This window comes from Drosophila mojavensis, unplaced genomic scaffold (genome assembly GCF_018153725.1).
Source record: "Drosophila mojavensis isolate 15081-1352.22 unplaced genomic scaffold, ASM1815372v1 contig_74, whole genome shotgun sequence".
NCBI classification, from domain to species: Eukaryota; Metazoa; Arthropoda; class Insecta; order Diptera; family Drosophilidae; genus Drosophila; species Drosophila mojavensis.
In genome coordinates, this window is record NW_025318899.1 from 22,890,503 (window position 1) to 22,914,720 (window position 24,218).

The 24,218-nt window shown below is 37.7% G+C and overlaps 1 protein-coding gene across 20 annotated transcripts in view; it reads right to left on the reverse strand.

Moving 5' to 3' along the window:
* Nucleotides 1–319: 319 nt before the first annotated feature.
* Nucleotides 320–24,218, reverse strand: part of LOC6583386 (sex determination protein fox-1) — a 145,959-nt gene continuing 122,060 nt past the window's right edge. For 6 of the 20 annotated variants that reach the window (XM_032731526.2, XM_032731528.2, XM_032731529.2 and 3 more), the window contains exons 3-17: nt 23,614–23,913; nt 20,335–20,634; nt 16,380–17,144; nt 16,245–16,298; nt 15,546–15,638; nt 14,381–14,435; nt 13,466–13,507; nt 10,897–10,917; nt 6,139–6,793; nt 4,167–4,218; nt 3,908–3,961; nt 2,607–2,678; nt 1,816–1,973; nt 709–772; nt 320–567 (exon numbers count right to left, since the gene is read on the reverse strand). In XM_032731526.2, coding sequence (XP_032587417.1) covers nt 523–567; nt 709–772; nt 1,816–1,973; nt 2,607–2,678; nt 3,908–3,961; nt 4,167–4,218; nt 6,139–6,793; nt 10,897–10,917; nt 13,466–13,507; nt 14,381–14,435; nt 15,546–15,638; nt 16,245–16,298; nt 16,380–17,144; nt 20,335–20,634; nt 23,614–23,913 — 2,730 coding nt within the window. In that variant the 3' untranslated portion in view covers nt 320–522. Of the gene's footprint in view, nt 568–708; nt 773–1,815; nt 1,974–2,606; nt 2,679–3,907; nt 3,962–4,166; nt 4,219–6,138; nt 6,794–9,150; nt 9,425–10,896; nt 10,918–13,465; nt 13,508–14,380; nt 14,436–15,545; nt 15,639–16,244; nt 16,299–16,379; nt 17,145–20,334; nt 20,635–23,613; nt 23,914–24,218 lie in introns of all 20 variants that reach the window. The other 14 variants (XM_032731536.2, XM_032731527.2, XM_032731531.2 and 11 more) reach the window with 14 other exon arrangements.

Sequence of the window (24,218 nt, forward strand, 5' to 3'; positions counted from 1 at the left end):
TGATATACAATTACAATATCTAGTGGTATAATAATAATATATCCAGTAGGTATATAATTTTTAAATATAAATTCTGCCGCACAAAATTTCAGCTTTTGTTTTTGGTAAAAATCTACGCGTGAAGCACGTTTTTTTTTATCGCAAATTAATTGCCATTTAAATATTTTGTGTATACTGCATTTCTTTTTTTATGCTTTTTATGGACGACATTGATTTGTTTTTGGTTTTTTTTTTTTTTTTTTGTTTGTTTAAAAAATTGTTGCTTTTTTGCCTAATTGGCCGCTAGCATGCGGCTGCTTTTAGCTTTGATTTTCAACTCTCCATTTTGTGTTTTTGAGTGGGTTCTGCGTTCCGTCGATCATCTTTGAGCATCTGTTTTTGCGCGTCTGGATCTATGTATATAGATTGAACTGCTACATACTGCACTGTAGGAGGATGAGTATTTACGTCTAATTCTTGTTCATACATTGAGCATTTTCGAGAGTAGTTCAATTGCGTTTTTTGGCTGACTTCTGAAGCTTTTTAATATGGCGTGAAACGATTGTAGCCACCGCGATACATGGTTGCCTGATTGAAATTGGATATGAGATTGGCAAATGGAGAAAATAAGTCATTGAAGTCATTTTATGTCATTTTATGTACATGTATTAATTCAAGTAGTTTAATTTTAATTCAGGCAATAGATTTAAAGCGTAAAAACCAACTTACCCCATAGCCGGGCACGGGTCCGATTCCATGTCCTAGATAAGGATCCGCATACTCGCGCGCGTAACTAGAAATATTTCGTTTGCGGTTATTAATTACATTTTTAACGATAAATAGTTGCTATAAATAGGTTTTAGGTGCTTGATGAACTCCATTCGGGTTAGTTGTGTTTAGTTTTTGTGTGTTAATTTTTTTTTTTTTTTTTTTTTTTTTTTTTATTAGTGGCTCTTTTGATTATTCCTCAGATATATATCTTCACAGCTTCAGTATTCTTCTTCTTCTTCTTTTCTCTCTCCAGCTTCTTATTATCAGTTAGTATTAGTAAAAGTTGTTTAGTTTCGATAGTGTTTTGCAAAAATGTTCGATTGTTAGTTGGAACTCTTCAATTTTCGGTTTTAGACTTTTGCTACTCTTGAGAAGGTTTATGTTTTGCGAATTAAACAAAAAAGAATCAAATCAAATAAATTAGTAATATGTAAATAAATAAATATTACAATGGAACAATAAGGTAATCAATTAATTAACTACTACTTAATAAAAGAGATAACAAATAATGGTAATAAAAGAGTTGTGCTAATAGAATAATATGCAAATGATATAAAATAGGTTATTTCGAAGTCCCAAAATCTGGTTTTAATATAATAATTTCAAAGATAATATTAGTAAAAATATATATGATACGGAAATAGGCCTACACAACGGCTGTTGTAGCTGTTAAGATTATCAATGATACGTTTATATGATAATACAGACTTAAATAAATATAAATATACATATAATAAATACATATATACTAAAATAAATCACAATGAACTGAATCAAGAAAAAATAAAATAAATTTGCAGTATGAATTATATTGTATCAAATAAACTATCTGGGAGTCGAACATTTAATCTATTACAATTCATATCTAATCTTCTTTAATTTTTAGTTGGATTACTTTACGTGTTTTTGGTTTTAAGTTGTGTTACGATTAAATTTGATTAATTTGTTAATATAGTGCGGGTTAGCTGAGCGCTTAGTCAAGTCTTTTGTGCGCGATGAGTGTGATGGAGCTCAACTGGGCGAGCGTGGGACATGAACACATGGAAAACTGAGATGAAAACTTACCCCGCTACGGTGGCATAGCCAGCGAGTGCCGGCTGGGCGGCAGCAGCTGCCGCGGCCCCGTAGGCCCGGGCAGCGACCGCCGTGTAGGTGGTGGCCGCCGTGGCATACGCCTGCTGCTGGGCCTGAGACAGGGGTGTCTTTAACAGCGGAGCAGTGGCCTGGAATAACGTGAAGCAAATTGTGTGTTAAAGGGAAGGTCAATCGAACAGATACAACGGCAACGACAAAACTAGCGACAGGTGATAGAGAGAGCAAAATGGCAAAAAGAGTTAAGAACCTAAACCAAAAAAAAAAATTATATAATAATAAATATATATACATATATATAAAATATATATACATATTTATTTTTAAAACCAAACATAAGAGGAGTGCAATCAAATAATATCAGTGCGTTTTTACTCTTTGCTTATTGTAGTAGACATAATTATAATTTCAAGGATGTGACCAGCGAATTCAAGCTATAAACCCAAGATGCCAAAATTCTTATGGATGTACGGTGTGAGTAAATGCTACAAACAAAGTTTCAAAAGTGCAGGGATTCATAAAGAACTTATATCGAGTGTATATTCATATAAAGATTATAGCTAGATTATAACTTAGATGTGGGTGCAAGAGACAAAGCGCAGTCCCATTAAAAGTATGAAACAGAAAAATGAACAACACACATACATAAAACAAACAGTTTTAATTTGGGCACAACAGACTAATTTTCTAATGGATTTGAATATATATAAATTCATTGTTTCGTTTTGTTTTTTAATTTTCTAGCTAAAAATGATTATTTTTACCAAAACATTCTGTGGTACCGGAATGCGGTTGATCGTATGTGGGGTACTGTTTAGCGTAGTCACAGTGCGGCGCTGTAAGTTTTTCGATATATTTGGTATAATTTTTGGTATTTTTTGTATTTTTTTTCGTTTTAGTTTTGATAATGTTGTATATATATTTGATGCAGTAGTTGTTGTAGTTGTTGTTGTTGCGTATTTTGTAACAGTCGTGAAAAAAGTAACCAAAAAAGAATACATACTTAGTAAAATTACAAAAATGTTCACAGCATTGAAGAATAGTTATTTATATACTACTTAAGTATAGATGTAATTTATTGATATCAGTATGTATAAGGTATAGATAGATAGATAGCAAAGCAAATTTCACAAGAAAATAAAATATTCAAACAAAACCTTGCGTGAATGAAATTCGAAAAGGAAAGGAAACATAAACTTGGAAATTCTTTCGACTTTCAAATAGACAAAGACAGACAGAAAGAGAGTAAAAGAGAGCGAGAGTAAGAGCGGCATGCAGCCTGAAAGTATGCTATGCGTCTTTTTCATGGCCGCTAGCTAAAGCAATTGTTTTTTTAATGTTTTCTTTTTTTATGGAGACTACGCGTGTAATACATAGTTGTAGAAAATGTGTTAACAAAATGAATAAGCGATGCATGTAAGTAATCGCTTCATAGATAGAAATAGACGTAATAGAACAATGATAAATTACATGAATACGAGTATTTATATACATAAAAGCAATTACTTATGTATGTATATATAATTTTAATTATATTTTTGGTTTTTGTTAATGACACTCGGCCCTAATTGGAACTTGTGATATATTTGTATGCATATATTTTGGTTTTGCTGTTGTACGTTTACACGCTTGCTAATGCCAACAAATTTTACAGACTTAGTTGCACGACCAGTTACCAAAGGATAAGAAACAATAGAAAAACACCATTTCTCAATGTGTGGGTACGTGAGTGGTATATATAAAAAGTGTGTCTCAAAACTCGTCGTTAGTGTTGTATGCAATAAAATATAATATAATATGTTGAAGGAAAACATAAATAATAAAATCATAATAATGTAATTGTAACAAATAGAAAGAGCGAGAAATGTACAAACATATAGAAGAAGAATGTTCTGTTCAAAAACCAAGTCAAATATTGGTGTCTTTCACAAGTTACAATTGAAAGTAATGTGTGAATAAATGTGTATGTACGAGAGTATAATAAATATTGTAGTTTCAAGAACGTTCTTAATACGGTTTTGTTATGTTTTACGGTTAACGTATCGATCTGAATAGGTTTCATTACATTTAATATGGCGGCTGGCTGTGCGGCTGGAACTTCAGTGACCGGTTTGGCTGCCTGTAAAATTCATATATAATATATATATGTATATATATTTATTTTGTTTTTGTTTTCAAGGGGGTTTTTGTTTAGCTAGCCAGCTTTAAACTAGATGTGTGTGTATAGATATATTGTAAATGTATCTTAACATATATTACACTAATATTAAGCCTAAATGACTGTCTTAACTACTAAGTGTGGAGTACAATTTGCATAGACTCACCTGGAAGCGTAGATTTGGATCAGCGGCTGCTAAGAAGGGATCATAGTATACGCTGTGGGTGTTTAAGTAGAAGGATAAGATAGATTCGTAGATTAATAACTACATTGACAACTTTATTTAATCGATTTTCATGACAGCTGAGGCAGATCAATATTTTCAACAAATGCTCATCAATTTTTCTCAATTTTTCGTTCATTGACCTGACTCGACTGCCATTTGATATATATAAATATATCTATTTATATATAAAGCACTTAAAAGCAAAATTCAAAAATTTTCATATATATTAATATTATTATTTTCATTCCTCTTTTTTAACGCACTTGTGTGTGGATTTTGGGTTGGGCGTTACGAACAGAAGGTGAAGGCAAAGTTTTGGCCTAGAAGAATATTGTAATTGAATGCGAAAACTTTGCCTGCGCCCTTTTCTGTTGTTTTTCTTTTTCTCTTTGTTTTTAATATATATTTGTTGTGCCGGGTACATTTGGTAAAATGACTGAAACTCAGGGCGTAACTGAAAACGTAAGGATTCCCTAGCTGCAGGCTGCCTAACATGAACCCTACTCAAACCTAAATTGCCTAACATCTAACTCTAAGCTGCCTCCTCTCCTATTCCCTCGGTTTGCGCTACCCTATGTGATGATGAGGTGATTATTGGATGATGCAGATGCACATGTAAGCTATAAGTAGAACACTAACTAGCAAGGATAATCAACCATATGTGGTAAGTACGAGTACGATATACAATACAACTGACTCGATTCTACGAAAAAAATTTATAAGAAACACTCTGCAACCTCTGCATTTTAATAGACAGAAGAGACATTCATGCACCTAGCTAATTAGTTGGGAATAGTTTCGTATAAAATGGTAGCATTATCATTGTTATCATTGTCAGTCATACGCTATTATTTAGTTATAGAACAGCAGCCACAAAGAAGGAACACAAAATTGTATACGGGTGTATTTCGAAATAATAATATAATATAATTATTTGAGATATAGAGGAAACATGCGCGACAGCAGCAGCAGCAGACGCATCAAAAACATTTCTTTTAAATTCAATTCAATTTCAAATTCATCATACGCCTAGTGGTACAGTATTACGTAGGACCCTTGAACCAAAGTAATAAAAAACTTATACGATTATCAAAATACGAATGCCAAAATAACTGCTCTCAGTCAAGAATAAATGTTGTTGGGTATTTAAGTAGTAGTTAATGGCGTGCGTTAATTGGTAGCGGCTTTAATAGCTGTTGTTTGTTGCTGTTGTTGTTGTTGTTTGTTGATTTTATACAAGAGACAAGTCTAAACTTGCGATTTAATTAGATGGTACATTAGGCAAATGTGACGCTATGCATATATAGTTGGATATACTTATAAAAACGTTACACACACAAGATAGCTAATTATGTCAAAAGAATCACCGCATAGACCAAAAATTGAGAGACAAAAACAACGTTAAAGCTATAAACAAATTTGCGCTCGCAGATGGAATGGCGGATGGGGAGGGGAAGTGGACTAGAGGGGGGATGAGGTTAATTTCAGTGGGATAAGGATGAGTTGGGTGTGTGATATAATGAAAGTTGACTGGTGAGCAGCCGCAATAAAAGCAACAGCAGCGGGCCGCACAACATGGCGTATGCGTAATTATTCATTGCATGCAACACAGTGAGCCAGTTGTTGTTGCTGCTGCTGCTGGTGCAGCATTGTTGGCATTGGTTTTTGAGTAAGCGTTCGAGAGCGAGCGTAGACACCACATGAACAGAAAGTAAGTGCGCTAAAACTACATTCAATATATAGAGATTATTCAACTAAAAAAGTAAATAAATAAATAAACAAGATACAACTAGAGCTACATGGCAGTTTCTCTTTAAGTCGATTTTTTGCGACGACGACGTTTGGTTGTTTTCATTTTTTTTCACTTTTTTTTTTTTGTGTTTTTGGGCAACGTGGAGTGAACTCTACTTACGGCGCAAATCCATGCAAAGCTGCAGCATTGTTGGCCGCATTAGCCGACGCTGCCATGGAAGCAGCAGCCGCAGCAGCAGCGGCCGGCGTTTGGGATGCCGTTGCAGCGGATAGCCGTGCCGCGTACGCGGCGGCAGCGGCGGCGCTCGCACTGTTCGCCACACCTGGGTTCTGTGCGGCTGCGGCCGCTGCCAGGGATTGCTGCAGCGCCGAGTGCTGCTGAGCGGCAGCAGCCGCAGCACTGCCAGCGGCAGTGGGCACGGCGACGGCCTGCAGCGTCGGCTGCAGCTGGGCTAGTTGAGGCGCGAGCGCATGCGCATGGGCATGCGGGTGTGTGTGAGCGACGGCGGCGGCGGCGGCAGCGGCGTGCTGTGAGTGCTGGGCAGCGGCGGCGGCAGCGACTGCGGCATGTTGTTGCTGTTGCTGCTGCTGCTGTTGTTGTTGCTGCTGTTGTTGTTGCTGCTGCTGGTGCTGCTGTTGCTGCTGTTGCTGGTGCTGCTGCTGTTGGGCAGCAACTGCGGCGGCCACCTGACGTCGCTGTTGCTGCTGAGCGGCGGCCGCGGCGGCTGCCAGCGCCGGATGATGGTGCGGATGATGGGGATGGAAGGCAACTCCATGTTGTATGGCAACTCCACGCATGGCAGCAGCAGTTACGGCTGTGAGGCGGCCAAAACGATTTTTTTTTTTTTTTTTTTTTTTATTTCGATTTTGATTTTGAGTTTTTTTTTGCAACGATTTGTACACAACATTTTTACCAGTGTGAATGCGTGTGTGTTTGTTTGTGTGTGTGTTGTCAGTGTGTGTGGGTGTTTGTACACACGCATTACATTTCATACATGTGTTGCGTGTATTTGTGTGTGTGTGTGTGTCATTGTGTTCGTGTGCAAAAAGTAGAAAAAAGGAAAAGAAAAGAACATAAAATGCATGCGGTTAGTTTCTCTCTCATTATATAAGTAAATTTATATAATATATATTTATATATATAGTATATAGCATATAGTATATGTTTAGCAAATACTAGGCAATATGTAGTAACTGTTTGAATGTGTAGATATTCAAATGATGTTGTTGGTATATACATATAACAATACATAAGACATACGTGAGTCAGTCATATAAAGGGGAATTCAGTTTCAGAAACATACTTAATTAATATTATATAATTATAACATTGAATTACCAAGAAATGCTACGCTCTTTTGTTTTTATGTTGTGTGTGTGTTTGTTTATATATAATTACATATGTACGATTTATTATCATTATATAACCATCCATTAACAATACGAAAAACATTAGACCGATCTTCAGTTTAGAATAAAAACATAGACATATATATATAGAGTTTGAGGTTTACGTGTGTATGCGGCAAGACATTTTGTTTTTTTACAACTTATTGCATTTAATTAATGTTTGGTCAAATCATTATCAAGGTATTCAGAGAACAAAGCATGTAGTTTCATAACGTTTATGTGGAAAGTTGTTTATATGTATGTATTAATAGAAACCTTCAAGCCTTAAAATGCAATCAAGACTAGGAAAAAACACATTTACTAAAAACAATATTGATGGTGCCGAATGGATTAAAGTTTACGATTACAAATATTACACAATTAGATGATTGCTATGGATCGATGAGGACGAATAATCCAGCTTAAAGCGCTCTGCACAATCTGTCAAATGTCAATGGATGCCATCGAATCATTGCGACTCGATATGTAATTAAAAATACATTTTGTGCTATTCGTGACAAACAATTAGCAGTCAGACCGCAATAAATTGGTCAAGAGCGCTGCGCTTTGCTGGCCATAATTGGAGATTCAGAGGAGCTTGTATGCAAATGCATTTCAATGCGAAATGCAAAATACAAAAATTAATTATTGAATTTGTCAGCCGAGTACAAATTGCAAATTTATATGGCTCTTATACGAAACAAATTTGATTTTTGCTATATAAATACTAATTAAAAAGTTGCCAGAGATAATATTTGTGTGTAACATTTGCAGCAATTTCGAGGCCCATTTCCAAATGCAATTACCAAAAGTTAATTTCGATTTGCGCTATTTACAAATAAAAAAGCATTAGAGCCAAGCAATCAAAGCTCCGAATTTGGGGCGTTATCAGTTTGTAGCATGCAACAAAGTGTAAACGCATCGTATCAATATCTGATAACAATTCCTAGGCCCAACTTCCTTATAAATAACCACATCCATTTTCAATTTTATTTTCATTTAATTAAGCTTAATTTTTCTTTCAATGAGAACACAAAATAAAGACGTGCAAAATTGCAAAGTAAGTAAAAACATATCAAGAGTATAAACAGTTAAGAAATATATGAATAGAGCTTGAGCGAGATAGAGAGACAGAGAAAGAGAGAGAGACTAAGAACTAAGAAACTAAATGAAATTCCTTTATAAAATGAAGCTTGCTTCGCATAAAATTGTCTACCGTCACACGATATAGGGCACTTTATAAACTACGATATAATGTAGGTAAGTACGCTATGGTTAAAGCTAAAAACCTTTTCATACTTAAGAGCTAATTACAGTTGTCAGGTGAGAGTGACACTAGTTGATTGGATCGATTGATTGATAGACTGATTGGCTGATTGATTGGTTGATTCTAGGGTTGTGTGTTGCTTGTGTTCGCCTAGCCGTACGTAGAACAATGCAATCTCAAGGGCGTCCAACAGGTATGCAATATATAGTACTTAGCATATAGTCAAACCCAAATGCGTAACCAAAAGAACAAGACAACAATTATATATATATATTTAGGTAAGTATATGGTACAGATCTCAAAACTAAGTTTGTTGCTTGCTGTTATGCCTGTGGTTGTGTGTGTGTGTGAGTGTGTAACTACATATGTATGTCTCGCTGGCTGTGTCTGTGTCTGTGCGTGTGTGTGTGTGTTTGGGTCTCTTGTGGATGTCAACAAGTTTGCTCAATTTTTGAATTCTGCTTTTTTTGGCGCATACACTCAAAGAAATGCGATCGACAATTCAATTCAATGTACCTCCGCCGTGTCGTTGCTGGTGCTGCAGATTGCGCCGTTACAGCTGCTGGGAGTGCACTGTGCGCCGGATGGCGGGGCGCCAGCATAATGGGCGTGGCTGCTGGCGTAGCTGAGGGCGCTGGGGGTGCGGGCGCGCTGTGCACCGCGGCTGGCACCGTTGCCGCCTGCGCCACCGACAGTGGCATCGGCAGCGCCATCGGCGGCAGCGTCGGCGCTCCGGCACCAACCGGCGCACCCAAAAATGGCCAAGCGGCGGCCACGGGCAGCCGATAACCTTGAGGTTCACATACATGTTCATAAATTTTGTTAGATTTTGTATTTGTATCATTCAATGAAACAATGGATGGATGAAACTGGGCTAAGTGTGAGTGCGTGTCGGCCACACACACACACATATGTATAAAACATATATGTGTGAGTGAATGTATGTGTGTGTGTGTCGTATTTACAGTTCCAATTGTGGGATGCAGTGATTCGTTCGACTCGGTTTGGTTTTTCTTTCTGATATAAATATATAGCTTAAATCTAGTGCTAAATAAAGCTGTTTGGTTCGCGACGAAGTTAACAGTTAAATACATTCGTGTTTGTTCTTGCGTATACATATGGATAGATGATAGTGTGTGGGTGAGATTGAGTGTGTGTGTGTGTGTGTTTATACATAAGTAATAAGTATTTACGCTAAGGAGCATTACCGACAATGTTCAGACCAAAGAACCAGACCAAAATATGTCAAAACATAAAACGAACTAAGGACAGAAAAACAAAACGCACATACAACAAAACTGATTAAATAAATGTGTCAAACAAAATGATATTGATTGTTCAGATATGTATATAAAATTATAGTAAATATATATATATATATATATATATATATATATATATGTATTTATATGTATATATATCTTTTCAATAGTGTATATATATATAGTAGTTAAGTAGTATGCATAAGACAACACAGCCGCAATATGCTAAAATTCATAACCATTATTAGACGATCACAAGATCATCAGCATCATTAAGTCTAGAAAGAAAATGGTGACGCGCCTGATTCAGATTTACGAGCGGTAAGTAACGATATTTGTTTATTTCAATTTAGTTGTAATTTAATTGTCATTCGTGTTTTGTTTTCTATTTTTGGTTTAATTCTCTTTTGGTTTTTAATTTTGGCAAATATGGAAAAAAGTATACAAAAAAATAATTACATTAAAAACAGTCATCAAATATTTAGTATTGTAAAAAATAGGTTTACGATTATATTATAGTATAGTATGCAAACAGTTTAACTTGGAACCTAACAATAAAAGTCAATAAATCTATGAAATTTGCATTTGGGTGGAGATTTTTGAATGGCAAATTGAAAATGTTTTCTCGAACTGTCAAAGATCCCAGAGTTACATACAATACTTTTTACATAAGGAGAGCTGCCTAACATATTATTCATGTGTATGCAGATATATTGTCATTGTTGTCTTCTTTGATTTTGTTGTACTTGGTTTCGCTTACACTCTAAAAAGGCTTATACTTATATTAGGAACTGAATGGGTCTCGTATACATTAAAGATAACTTATTTTTGTCTGAATAGTTGGGTATGTGTGTGTGTATACGTGTGTGGGGGTGTGTGTGTGCTTGTGTTCAATTGTGTGTGGGTTATTTGAGAATTTATAACAAAATACACGGCAAGCAATAAATACAAAATACAAATACAGCAAAAGTATACAAATAAAACGTGACAGAACGCTTACCTTCAGGCCATTGTACGCAAACTAAAGCCGGTTGATTTATATGAATCGATGCAGTTGTTGTTGTTGTTGTTGTAGTTGCAGTTGTTGTTGTTGTTGTTGGCATGGAAAAATCAAGAGAAAACTTAAAATTAGTTTTACATTTTAAATTGCGATTTTATGCATATATTTATATATGTACAAAGACTTTTTATATAGCCAGCAGGATCAATAACATTTACAAGTTTGGCCCGTGCTAAATGCAGTTGCGGGATTTGTATATTTTGTGGATAAAAGCTTGCGGGGAAAAGGGGGTTTAGTTGCCAGCACACAACATGCATTTCGACTTGAATGGAACAAATATCTGCCATTTGGATTAATCAAATTTGGACTTTACATGCTTTTTCTCTCAAATGATTCGCCAATTTCTTCTGTTTCATGGATCAAGTGTGCGCAGAAAAGTATGCAATGAAAATTCTAAATGCTTCACAATGATGCAGATGCTGATGCTAGTTCAATAACAAATAAGCTATCTGTCGCTCTTTCGCTATTTGCTAAACAAATACATGACGAGAGGAGAGGGGGGAAATCGAAAAGTACATTAAAATAAATGTCAAATAGACATACACAGGCAGGCAGTAGGAATTTCTAGTTGTTTCTGTTGGTTGGGCGCACTAAGCTGAACATGTCAAAGGATCAACAGAAAAATATTTATACACAAATATATGTACATATATGTATGTATGTATGTAGGTGTAGGTCGAAGTTAACATACAATGTAGAAGGCAAAAGTTTCTGCAAAATGCTGTATAGCAGTTGGGTGAGAGTGTGTGAAAGAAACACATTTGCATAAGACACAGCAAGTAACAGCAACAAAACTGCGAGCAAAGGACATGAAGGACAAGACGACATCTGGAGTTGGTAAGAAGTTTTTGATTTTTTGCTGCTAAAATTTATGTGTATGCCGCAACATGTTTGCAACGTTGTGTGCTTTCCATTTTCTTTGTAATTATCCTTACTGCCCGCTCTGCGCCCCGCCACGCCCCACTCCGACTCGTTTGCCTTTGCCAACGTAACGAGCAATAAGAATAACGTGAGCTCTGCCCTCACTGCTGCCACAGCTAATGCTGCCGGCTTTTTGCCCGGCAAGTGAAGCCAGTTCGAAACGTGATAAAGTGAGTGCTTCCCCGCTCCCAGCGTGCCCCCCAATTCCGTTTATCCGGCAACACTATAACTACCTTTCGGTTGCTCTGTCTGACTATCTGTCTATCCGTCTGCCAGTCTGTCTATCTATAATATGCTGGCAGCCGCATAAATAGCTAGGCGTCCCAGCGGACACACTGCTTGCATTTAGTGCAACGCAAATGAAGCGCATTACGTGCACGTGGCAGAGCGCCGTGGAGCACCGGGAGGCGAGGAACAACCGAGCAACGAGCCTGGAAAAGCCAAGCCAAGCCACGGCAAAGGCACCCAGGGCAGGCCAAGAGATGCCGCCTGCAGCCACACCCACAGCCACAGCCATAGCCGCATCAGCATGTGCAGCATCTCATCTCCAATCTGTCTGTCCGCCTGCCAGTCCGTCTGTCTGTTGGCGATACAAAAGCATTTTGCATCTCCTGTCCACATGAAGGCAAAAACTCCGTAGGAGCAGCTGCTGGCTACATTTCAGCTGCTTCCCTTTTGCTTTGGCTCAGCTCGCTTTAGTTTTGTTTGCTTGGGCTGGGTTTGGGTTTGAGTTTGGTTTGGTTTGGCTTGCGTTGGGTTGGTAATCGGCTTATCGTATTTGAGCGAAACTAAAGTATAGATTTTGCGCTGTGAATACTTTTTAATGGCAACTTGCATGGAAAGACGATTTAATCAGCAGTATTATTTATTATACATGGCATGAAAAACTTTCTTGCTGCTGCTGTTTTTCTTCACCCTTTTTCTCTCTGACAGTCGTTTCCCATTTTCTTTTTCTTTTTTTTTTTCGGTAAAAGCGCAAACTTTGAGGTAACCGCAAGCTTAAATAAAAACGTGTATACTGCAAAACTAACATTAAATAACTAAGAACTTCTAACTGACAAAACTTCGTATAAGAAACCACACGAAAAGGACAGCGTATATGTATATATATATAGAGATATATATATGTGTGTGTATAGATATGATCCTATAAAGTTCCAGCTGTCAAATGAAGCAGTACGTACAGAAAGAACAGAACAATCATAGAAATCATGGACAGTATTCATGCTGGGACTGTGAGTGTAAATGCATATATGCTTAGATAATATCGTTTAGTTGTTGGTATTACAGGTAATTTCGAGTTGTTTAGCCAATATTGGGGATTTGTATCATGCCACCGTTAGCGTGCAACATGCCAGGACAATGTTGACTATAGTTTTGGGTGCTATTATACCATAAAAGGGGTTACGCTCGATCATGATTAGGTGCCTATGGCTATGGACATTAAGTGGATTAATTATGCACGAGCTATATATTGTATTTTTTTTTTTTTTTTTTCTTTTTGGTTTTAGTTTATTGTTTGCAAGCAAGTTACAAGACATAACACTAATGCAATTTTCCATTTATATTTGTTCTCTGGTTCGCTCACCTAGAGCTGGAGCCGGTAGGGCACCATCTTTGGTCAGTACAACTGTGTGTGTTGTTGGTTGTGTGAGAGAAAACAAAATAAAAAATAAAAAAATTGGTATTTTAATTTCATTTTTTCATTTTTCTTTGCAATTATTAAATCGTTGTATTCAATCAGTTTATAATACAAATTGAAGGACAAACACTTTAAATCCATAACTCTGGTTAATAGAACAAACAAGGCAAAATACTTATCAAACATTTGTGTATGTGTGTGTGTGTAAGTTTATATAGGTGTGTGTCTATAGACTGTTTGGTTAGCAACCGCAAATTCGGCTAGATTTTGTTAGTATGGCAATTCAGTTAACAAGTTTTGATTGCCTAACGCCTTGGCATACGTCTTATCAACAAGCTCCTCAAATTAAATCAAAAGCAATAACAAATTTCCAAGACCAAACATTTTCATTAGGAAACATTCGCTGAGCTTTGCTAACATTGCATTTGCAGCCGCCACAGAACTTTATGTGAAAAGTTCAACTTGAACAAAAGGAGAACCACAAAACACAAAACAAAACAATAAACAAAAAGAAACGGAAAACCGAATTTTAGAAAAAAAAAAAAAAAAAACGAAATCAACGAAATTTATATCAACAGTAAACGCAACAACGGCAACGGCCAGTCAAATATTATGGCAGTTGTGTTCAAGTTTTTATTGCTGTTGTTGCTGTTGTTATTTAAGTTGCCTTTTGCGTGCTTCTCATTTCTTATAGTTGTTCTAGGCCAGCCGTAATTGCATTTCTTTGTTCAACATTTAAACTTGTTTCGCTACATAGCTTACACTTAGTTCAATATACATAGGTGTTATACATGTGTGTCTGTGTGTGGTGTGTGCGTGTGTATATATAAACGTGTGCGTGTGTGGGTTAGAGCAACTTACCGTTGGGTACTGCTGTCACTTTTTTGGTTTGTACACGTGCAGTGGCGTTATTCACCTTCACAATGGTTATTGGTAACGAGAGAGTTCGAGTAACGAGTAGAGTTGAGTTCAGTTGAGTTGCAGCGAGCGTGGTGGGTTTTTGGTGGTGAGTTTTGTAGTTGTTTGATTTTTTTTTTTTTTAAATATAGTTTACGCATTATGTAGATTTATTTATATTATAGTTTAATCGCATTTTGCATGTACAGAGAACGTAGGAAAAAATTGGTGTTAGTTAACAATTACAACTGCATGAGGTGTATGTGTGTGTGTGTGTGTAAGTGGTTAAATCTGTGAGGGCGAATTAATAAATACTATTTGATTTTAACAGCTATAGCCCGTTTCCAATATTTGTGCTCCATCTATCTTTCACAGCCTTCAATATTCATTTCACGCCCGCACGATTGCATTTTCTCTCGATAATTAGGGAGCTTTCTGGTTTCAGAATACAACTGAAAATACTGATTGCCATCCTCTTGTGGGTCGCTGTTGAATTGTTTAAATAACAGTTGGCACTTTGCGCTTTTTCAGCATATTTTAACTGCCAATTATTTGTGGCCGTCCACTTAACATAAATACTGAGGCAGAGGGGTGCGCGGTGCGCACGGACAGACATCAATTCCTTGATGCGAAATGTGAAATGAGCAGGGCAAAAAAGTAATTAATTTTTAATTAAAGGCAAATAAAAAAGGCTGCGCATAATTTAAAAATTAATGAGCATTCGATTAAAATGCGAAATCAAAGTCCGCTGACCGTGTGTGAATCCGATTTTAAATACGCTTTGCATGGCCCCAACAGCGCAATCAATGCGCGGCAAATTTAATGAAAATAAAAGGAGAATAAATACAAGGTACCATAAAATAAAACTCGCTCTGCAATGTGAAAAAACGTGAAAGCTATTTCACGTCACGTAGACACGCAAAGGCCGAGACTTGAAAGCCAATTTCTTCAACCCGAAATTCTTGGCCCTCTTCTCTCATTGTAGTATTTCTTTGGTGGTAAATAAGAAAGTTGTGATAGTTTTGCAATTAGTTCTAGATAATAGTAGCTGCCCATGTATTGTGTGTATGTGTGTTTGTGTGTGTGTGTGTGTGTGGTTTATAGTATTTTTTGGCTTGCATGCACCCACCTCGATTTTGCGTCCCTCAACCACGGTGCCGTGTAGACGTTCGCGTGCTCGTTCTGCATCGTTGCTGTTAGCGAATGTTACAAAACCGAATCCCTGCCATTCGCAATCAAACATGCAATTAAAAAACATATAGAGTATATAAGTATATGCGTATACAAAGAGAGATATACACACACATATTCAGGTGGACTATATATGGAATAGATATGTATGTATATGCAGATATAATGTACGATTTCAAAACAAGGTTGGCACCAAGTCACACGGCTAAGCTACAGTATAGTATACACGAAAGGGAAACAGAATGGTGGGGAAGTAAGGTGCGGGGAGGGGGCATGGGGGAGGGCCCTGAGCATGCGGGCCTCAGCATCCTGGGGCATGCGTCGGCGCCTTAAATTATGCACATTCTTTTCGTGTCTTGCAGAGCAACAGCGCCCGTTGCTATGCAATTATATTTGTGAGCGGCGTCTGCTTAACGGTACATTGAAGTTTTGCCATTACAACTGGAGCTGCAGCCGCTGGAGCGAAAGGAGGAAAAGCAGATCCAAACGAACTCAATGCTTCAACACGGTTGTCCCTGGCAACGGCGCCGGACAAAAGGACATCGCTTCACCTAACAATGGCTCAAGTGCCCGCCCGCTCAGTGCATAATTTAAATGAATCGTGCAACAGGATAAAGTAGACATCCTGTAGACTTACCTTGCTGCCGCGCTCATTGAAGATGATTTCCACGTCCAAAATGTTGCCAAATTGCTAAGGGCGGAACAGGAGTTTGAATTAGTATTAATGGAAATTGTTTCAATTGCTCTGGCGCTGTCGCTGCCTCTGGCTTACCCCAAACATGGCACGCAGATCGGGATCCCTGAAGCGAAACGGTATATTGGAGACGTGCAAGCGCTTGGGCTGACTCTTGGCATCCAGCGATGCAGCAGCGGCCACGGCGGCGGCCACCGACGAGGACACCGACTGGTTTAGACTAGTTACCACATTGGGCGATTGCACGGCCGCAGTTATGATTCCGCTGACGGCGTTCATGTGAGCTAGCACCTGTGAGGTGCTGGCGGGCTGGCCGCAGTTGGCAATACTATCCAGACCGGCTGTGGGCAGTATTCCTGACGAGACGCTGCTGCTGGTGGCGGCCAATGCGCCCGAAGCTATGGAGCTGGCTGTCACCGAGGTGGTTGCTGTGGGACTGCTGCTTAAGTTGAGCTGTTGCTGCTGCTGTTGCTGTTGTTGCTGCTGTTGTTGTTGCTGCTGCTGTTGTTGTTGCTGTTGCTGCTGCTGTTGTTGTTGTTGCTGTGCAGTTGATGGTGTTTGCAGCAGCGGCTCACCGCTGGCAATAGGTGATGTGTTGCCCGAGACGTTGCCATCGTTCGAGATGCTATTACTGTTGCTGTTGCCGTTGAGCGCGGCTGCTGCTGTCGGGGCGACTGAAACGCTGGACGGTGAGCTGCTGAGCGGAGAGCTGGGCGTACCACCACCACCGCCACCGCCGCCACCACCGCCACCAGCTCCAGTACCGCTGCCGCCTCCACCAGAATGGGGCAGTGTCGAGTTCTGCTGTGCCTCCGCTGCTTCGTTGGCAATCAATACTGTGGACTGTGGAGGCAAAGAGAAATGAAATATGAAATCAAATTAGTATAATGCACTGCCAACTTAACTTAATCTTAAGCTAAATCTCATGAAACACAAGAGTGCTCCACTAATGATAAAATTCCAAAAATGTCTCTGCTTTATGCACTCCCCCATAAAATGGTTATCCTACATTTTTTTTAAACTCTGTCAGAAGTTTTTAGATGTATAATTGATTTTTTATATGTAGACATATCCTAGACTTGATATTCAAAATGAAATTATTTTAATGGTTACTTTTTTTTTCTTTAAGCATTAAACTGAACCTCATATTGCTCTTGCTAAAATAATATAAAAAGTCGGTAAATTTCTCTGCTTTCTGCACTAACCATTAAAAGCATATCCTGCCTTCATTTAACTGTATCAGGTGATTCTTAGATGTATAATAATTAACAGTAAAATTAAATTAGTTTAATTGTTAGTTTTTGGCTTAAAGTAAAATCTTATCAAAATCTCTGTATCATCCCACATCTATTCAATTGTATTACATAGAAGTCGATAAATCATAGACTCGATATCGATATATCCAAGATAGGATATCGATATATACCAAATTTGATATAGTTAATAGATTAATATTATACATTCATATAATTTAATATACATTTGTTGTTTAATTCATACTCAGTTTCATTTAATTTCGTATAATTCGCATTTTGCAGTACAATAAATATTCAATTGCGCATAAATCAAATTTGCAACATTATTTACAGACCCATTGCAATTTTTACTTAATTCAATTATGCTTAAGTTCTGGACTCTCACGGGAATCCAGTGCACAAATTGAGTGAAAACCAATATCAACAATGCTTTAGTAATGTAAATGTATTATTGATAATTGGTGAAATGTAGATGCATTTGTAGTCGCTGCAGCTGACGACGATGCTGTGGCTGCTGCAGCTGCCACATCGAAAATCGAATGCGAACAAGTGCCGCAATAAATAAACAATTGAAACGAAAATACAATTTTCAAGTGGTTTGTAGACACACATACGTGCATCTATTGTGTGTGTGTGCATGTGACCCAATAAAAAAGAAAGGTTACACACACACACACACACAAAGGGAGATCGGACAGACAATCGAACCCAATGCAAATGGCACATTTGTGGCACAGACTTTTGTTGACTTATGCAATAAAACTGTCGCGCAGTGCACCACGCCCACCTACCCGCCCACGCGCTCTCTCTCTCTGTGTGCAACCAAATCCGAGCTATGTCCCTGCGGAAATGTTTGCATTTGTATTTTTGCATTATTAAAACTGAATATGCACAGTGGCATGTTGCCTATTGGCATTGTTGTCAGTCAACCAACCATGCCACAGACCATGTGTCGTCCGTCCTACCCCTCTCTCCTTTTCCCCTTCTGTCACGCTCTATCTCTATCTCGCTCGTTATCTGTCTGTCTGTGGGTTTGAATAATTTCATATTATTGTCAATTTACGCACACGATGCAAATGCATTGGCAAATGCAATAACATCAGCTAAGAGCGTATATAAATTCGAATTGTTCAGGGGCGGCGGCCCCTTAATGTAGGCAATAGAAATGGCGCTAACTTAATTTTGGGGTTGCGTTCGCTGTTTCGTATTAAATGCGCATTGTTGACACATAAATTAAAGCCAATTCCTTTTGTAAACATGTATGGATATCGTGGCAAACTATTCCCTATACGATTTCGATTGCATGTTTACCTCGCATTTTCCTTCTTTTTTTTTTTTTTTTTGCCTTGGCTTCATTTGCCAGCGGCGAGGTAAAGTGAAATAGCGTGAAAAACTTTGGCCGTATAAATGGCTAACGATAACGTAGGCAGATCCTGCAAATGAAGTAAAGGGCCGTTGGAATCTGAATTGGAATTGGGAGTGGGAATGGAATGGAATTGGGATTGGGTTACGCTAAAATGACATTTAACGCTTTTTAGTTTATAAAATGCCTTCAGTGAGGCACGCGACGCGGTGCCAGCAAAAAGGTCGCTCGCATGTTTGCATAAATTTCAAAAGCAAAAGCCAAGGAGCAAGGAATTTCGAGGCAAATAACAACGACAGAGGCATACTCTATAAAAAGAGTGTTAATACCTGCAGAAATATTTTTTATTGTCTCAAAAATATTTTAAATATCTCTTTGATCATAAATTATTCCAATAATTTGTATATAACTGATATGCCCCTTTTTATGGCTATCAGATTACACAGCTGTAGAAATATTTTAGGCCTAATGATTGCCCCAAATATTTTAATCGTCTTAATTTACCTTGTCTTTGATCTTCAGGTAAACATGCATACATCATCCTGAAAATCAGTATATAACCAATATACCCCTTTTTTTGGTTTGGCAGTGTATAGGTCGATCAAAATCAAAGGGTTAGCATGCAAAGGGTCTTGGAATTTGAGCTAAATGTTTTCAATTGAATGCGAAAGGTGTTGGCTTTTCTAATCAAAATTAAATTACCCTAATTTCGTGAATTGTTTCATATTCCAAGTGGCTCAAATGAAATTGCCCTCAAATTTCCGAATTATTTGTAGGTTCCAAGTGGTAAACATACCACAAGTATAGCATAGCTTAGCCTAGTTGTACATATTATATTGTGACATGAAAAAAAAAATTCATAATATGTAATATTGTATAACAATATTTTAATTTAATATTAATTTAGTTAGTGCGCTGTAAGACCAAGCACACTCACAGAAAAAAAAAATCCACTCAAGTTTACGAATTTCTAAACCCAGGCAATTGTTATGCAGCCCAACATTGTTGCGAGTCGCGCTGGGAATGACAATGCGTAAGCTGCAATGAATGCGTACTAACTACGTGGGTTCTCTATGACTAAGTAGCAACTTTTGCTTAATGAAGGCGCTGGTCAGCAAAAAGGCAGCAAACAGAGAACAAAAAGGGAGAGAGAACAAAAACTGAGCTGCAGAGACCCAGAGCAAGCATGAAACCGAAAACCAAACTCATGAAACGTATATCCCGATTGTTTGCATTGCTCTAGAGTTTTTCTTGTTATTTTATTTTGTTATTATTATTATTATTATTTTGCTGTTGTTGTTTTTGTTGCTGTCTTTCACTGCGTTTTCATTGCGTTTCGTTTTTGTTGCTGTTGCCTTTCTTGACTGTTTATTTTATTATAATTTTTTGCAGTTGCTGCGTTGGCTAAACTCACAATGCTGAGCACATTCTGTGGGGTATGCGGTAGCTGTTGCTGCTGCTGCTGTTGCTGCTGCTGCAGTTGCTCCATCGCGTGTCCATTTGTCAGAGGTGCGGGTGGCTGCTGCTGCTGCTGCTGTTGCTGCTGTTGCTGTTGCGTGACCAGCGTCGTAGCAGTTGTTCCTGCTGTGCCACTTGCTTGCACTGGCAGTGTGGCTGGAGTTGGGGCTGCGGTCCCATTGCTAATGCTGCCATTGTACTGTGTCTGTTGTGTTTGTTGTTGCTGTTGTTGTTGTTGTTGTGTTGACAGATTTGTCTGTGATAAATTTGCGGATAACAACAAGGATTTGCGTTTAGTTGGCATTACAGGCGCATTCATAGCTGTGCATATATATACATTTATATTTATATATATAAATATATATACGGATGTGTGTAGTGTGAGTGTGTGTGTGAGAGAGAGTGTTTAAGTGACACAAGGACTACAAGAGGCAGACGGTCAGGCAATCCACCAAACGACCAACACCAAAAAAATTGCTTAGTATATAAGTACATTGCAAATATGTATACAAGTAATTAAATATATAAATATATATATATATGTATATAACTAATACATATTCAACTGCATTTGCCATGGTTTAGTTGCTTTTCATTGCTTTTTTGTTTATTTCATTTTGAACATGCCTCGGATACAGCTAGCGTATTGTTAATTATATAAGTAGTATAAATATATATATGTATTAAAATAGTGATATAATAAAATGCGAAGAACTAGAAAATGATTCAACAGTTTTGTTTTGTGTTTCTTTTATACAGTCTTAATCTAAGATATATATTGATATAGATATGTAGGTATATATTTATTATGTATCAAAAAACCATACAATACATGTCAAGGATTATATTTATTCAAATTGCACACACAGATGTGACTCCATCAACCAGTCAATATCAATAACAATTCATCAATCAGTTCAGCAAACTGTCAAACTTAAAGCATGGCTAACATTGTGTGGATTGGTAAAGGGGGTAAATTACTAACAGCAAGTGATAGCCAGATGCATATATATATATATAGATTTAGATATATATATGCATATGTATATACGTATATATTTTGTAGAGAAATATATTAAATTAGATAAACGATCTGTAAATACATCATGCGACCAACACATATTATGTTTGTTTATTATCAAAAAATGAGTTGTTTGGAAAATAAATTCATAGCTGGATTAGTTTCAATGGCGCAACATCCAACCGGGCGTATGCGTAATTTTATATTTTTGATTTAACACCTCAACTAGGACGTTTATGCAGACTTTCTCTTGCCTGTCTGCTGTCCGTTATTCAAGTATCTGTCGAACGGAAATAGATTGAGTCAGATTTGTCGACGATTTACACTCATGCAAAAACAATATAGTTTCAGGCGACAGAGACGGTGAAATATTGTCTTGATATCTGTTTGTTGTTTCTTGCCCAATTCGCCTGAGGCAATTCGCAATGCGTTTGCTCAGCTGTCGTCGCTCGCAGTTATTTGTGACCGAGTGCATGACTATGCTTTAGTTATGGTTTATTTATGACAAAAGTTTGCTTCTATTATTATGCAGTTACCGCAATTGCAGCTGCAATTGCTCAATTCATATTTAATTCAGATAAAGGATATACCGCTAGACTAATTGAATGAATTTACATGTAGATGCCAGCTAATGGGGTGTGTAACATCATGTGACAGCTCAATTATTGACAACAGAGCTGTAACAGAAATTAGCTAAAGATATATCAAAAATATAGAAATATACAATTCACAGATTTTCCCAACTTAGCAGAACAATAGTTTAATTTTTGATTTTCTAGGCATACTACATTAAAGTTAACTCACTCTATTGTTCTACAAGGTAAGACTCCCTTATACCAAGAAAATCCCATTGAAATTAAACTAAGTAGATTACCACGTGGACATATTTTGTTGATGAGTTGTGTATTTAAATCAAATTTGGCTACATTGCCTATGCTATGTCTAAGTATGTTTGCTAATTTATGCCTAGATTCACAATGTTAAGTTCAACTACAAAACGACAAAAGGAACACAAGTTAAAGACCGAAAATGAAACAACAACAAGCAATTGTATTGCCAATAATTAAATATTTGATTATTTATTGCACATGAGAGGCCAAAGTTCGCCAACATTAAAATGCAAACAATTAAACAATTGCGTAAGTGTGTGTATATGTGTGTGTGTGTGCGTGGTATTGTGTGGCACACAAATTAAATGTTACACAAAAGCTTAGCTGAAGAATGCAAAGCTCAGCTGTTAAATTATTCAAATGCACGAATCAATTTTCATAAACAAATAAGCACATGCCGCTGCTCAAACAAATGCTGCGTGAAATAAAATCACACGAAATCGCAAAAAAAAAAAAAATAATAATAAATAAAAAATTTAAAATTGTCCAAACATTTGTGATTCAATATAAATACTCAGAATTATTCGTTAAATAAATGAAGAGCATAAAATATGTAAGAGTCATTTAATTTAAATGCTTGAACTGATTCCCTTAAGACCGAATCCAAAAATAGCAATTGTGGATGAGAGATTTTAATTTTATATGTGTTTATTTTTTATTCTCTTTCTTTTTACTTTAAATGAATTAGTTTTTTTGCTTTAGTCTATGAATTGGCTTGTTGAATTTTTGAATATTTTAATGAGAGCATAAAATAATTTGTAAGCGCTGTAAGCCACACAGAGCTTAGCCGAATGTCCTTCGGGCGTTTGCTGCTGCACATAAGCAATAACAACAACTCAAGCGACACGTGCTGGACCAGCCCCAAAAAGTATGCTACAAAAATATGAATGCTAAATTGTGTACATAGAGCTTACAGAGTGCCCTTCTCTGTTTATTGCTGGTTTTTGCAAAGCACGTGATCAAATATGTAAAAGAAACAACTAACATGATGAACGTGTTTCTGAGTCTGTGTGTAAGTGTGTGCGCGTGAGTATGTGTGAATGTGTGTGAATCTGTGTGTGTTTGTGTTTGGTGCATAGTTATAGGCACACTCAACGACTACATAATGACAAATCAAAGCAGAGCAAGACAAAACCGAACCCAAAAGCCAAAGCCAAAGCCAAATTAACGCTACAAAATACAATTCAAAAAGACAAACACACACAGAGCGACAAAGAGAGAGAGAGAGAGAGATAGACACACACGCAGCACACACACATACACATTTAGAGTTAGAGAGTGTTGAGCGTGAGTGCTTGAGATAGAATCTGCAGACGAAACTCACCTTTTGTTGGATGTACATCGGGGCATTGACAGCAATGCCATCTGCCACGCTGGTGGCCACTGCCACGGCTGCTGGTGCGACACCAGCTGCTCCTGTGCTGCCATTGCCCGCTGTTGAGGATTCGGTGGCTGCCTTTAGCTGCATGCCGGGCTCAGTTTTGATGGCGGCTGCTGTCACGGCTAGCGACAGGCTCTCTGCCGCTGTGGGCGCACCAGCAGCGGCCGCTGCCGCTGGTCCTGGCGCGGCAGGATAGCCGGCTGGTGCGCCTGGAAACGGCGCCACGCCAGCCTGCACCATGTGCTGCAAATGAGAGAGGGAGAGAGAGAGAGAGAGAGACAGGGCAAGGACCAAGATTAGTATAGAAATCAGTTGAATTTATATATGTATGTGAATTAAAATAAATACTGCGAGTATTAGTTGACTTATAAAATATGTATATTTTGGGCACTCGCCCAGGAGATTATATGAACACATATTACATCATCTGCCATCGGTTTTTGAAAAAGCGTATCAAATTGTCTACCAGCAAATCTGCTTTTTGCATCATTTCTGACTGGACCGACTGCATATTTGTGTATGTGTGGGTGTGGTTGAATGCTGCCATA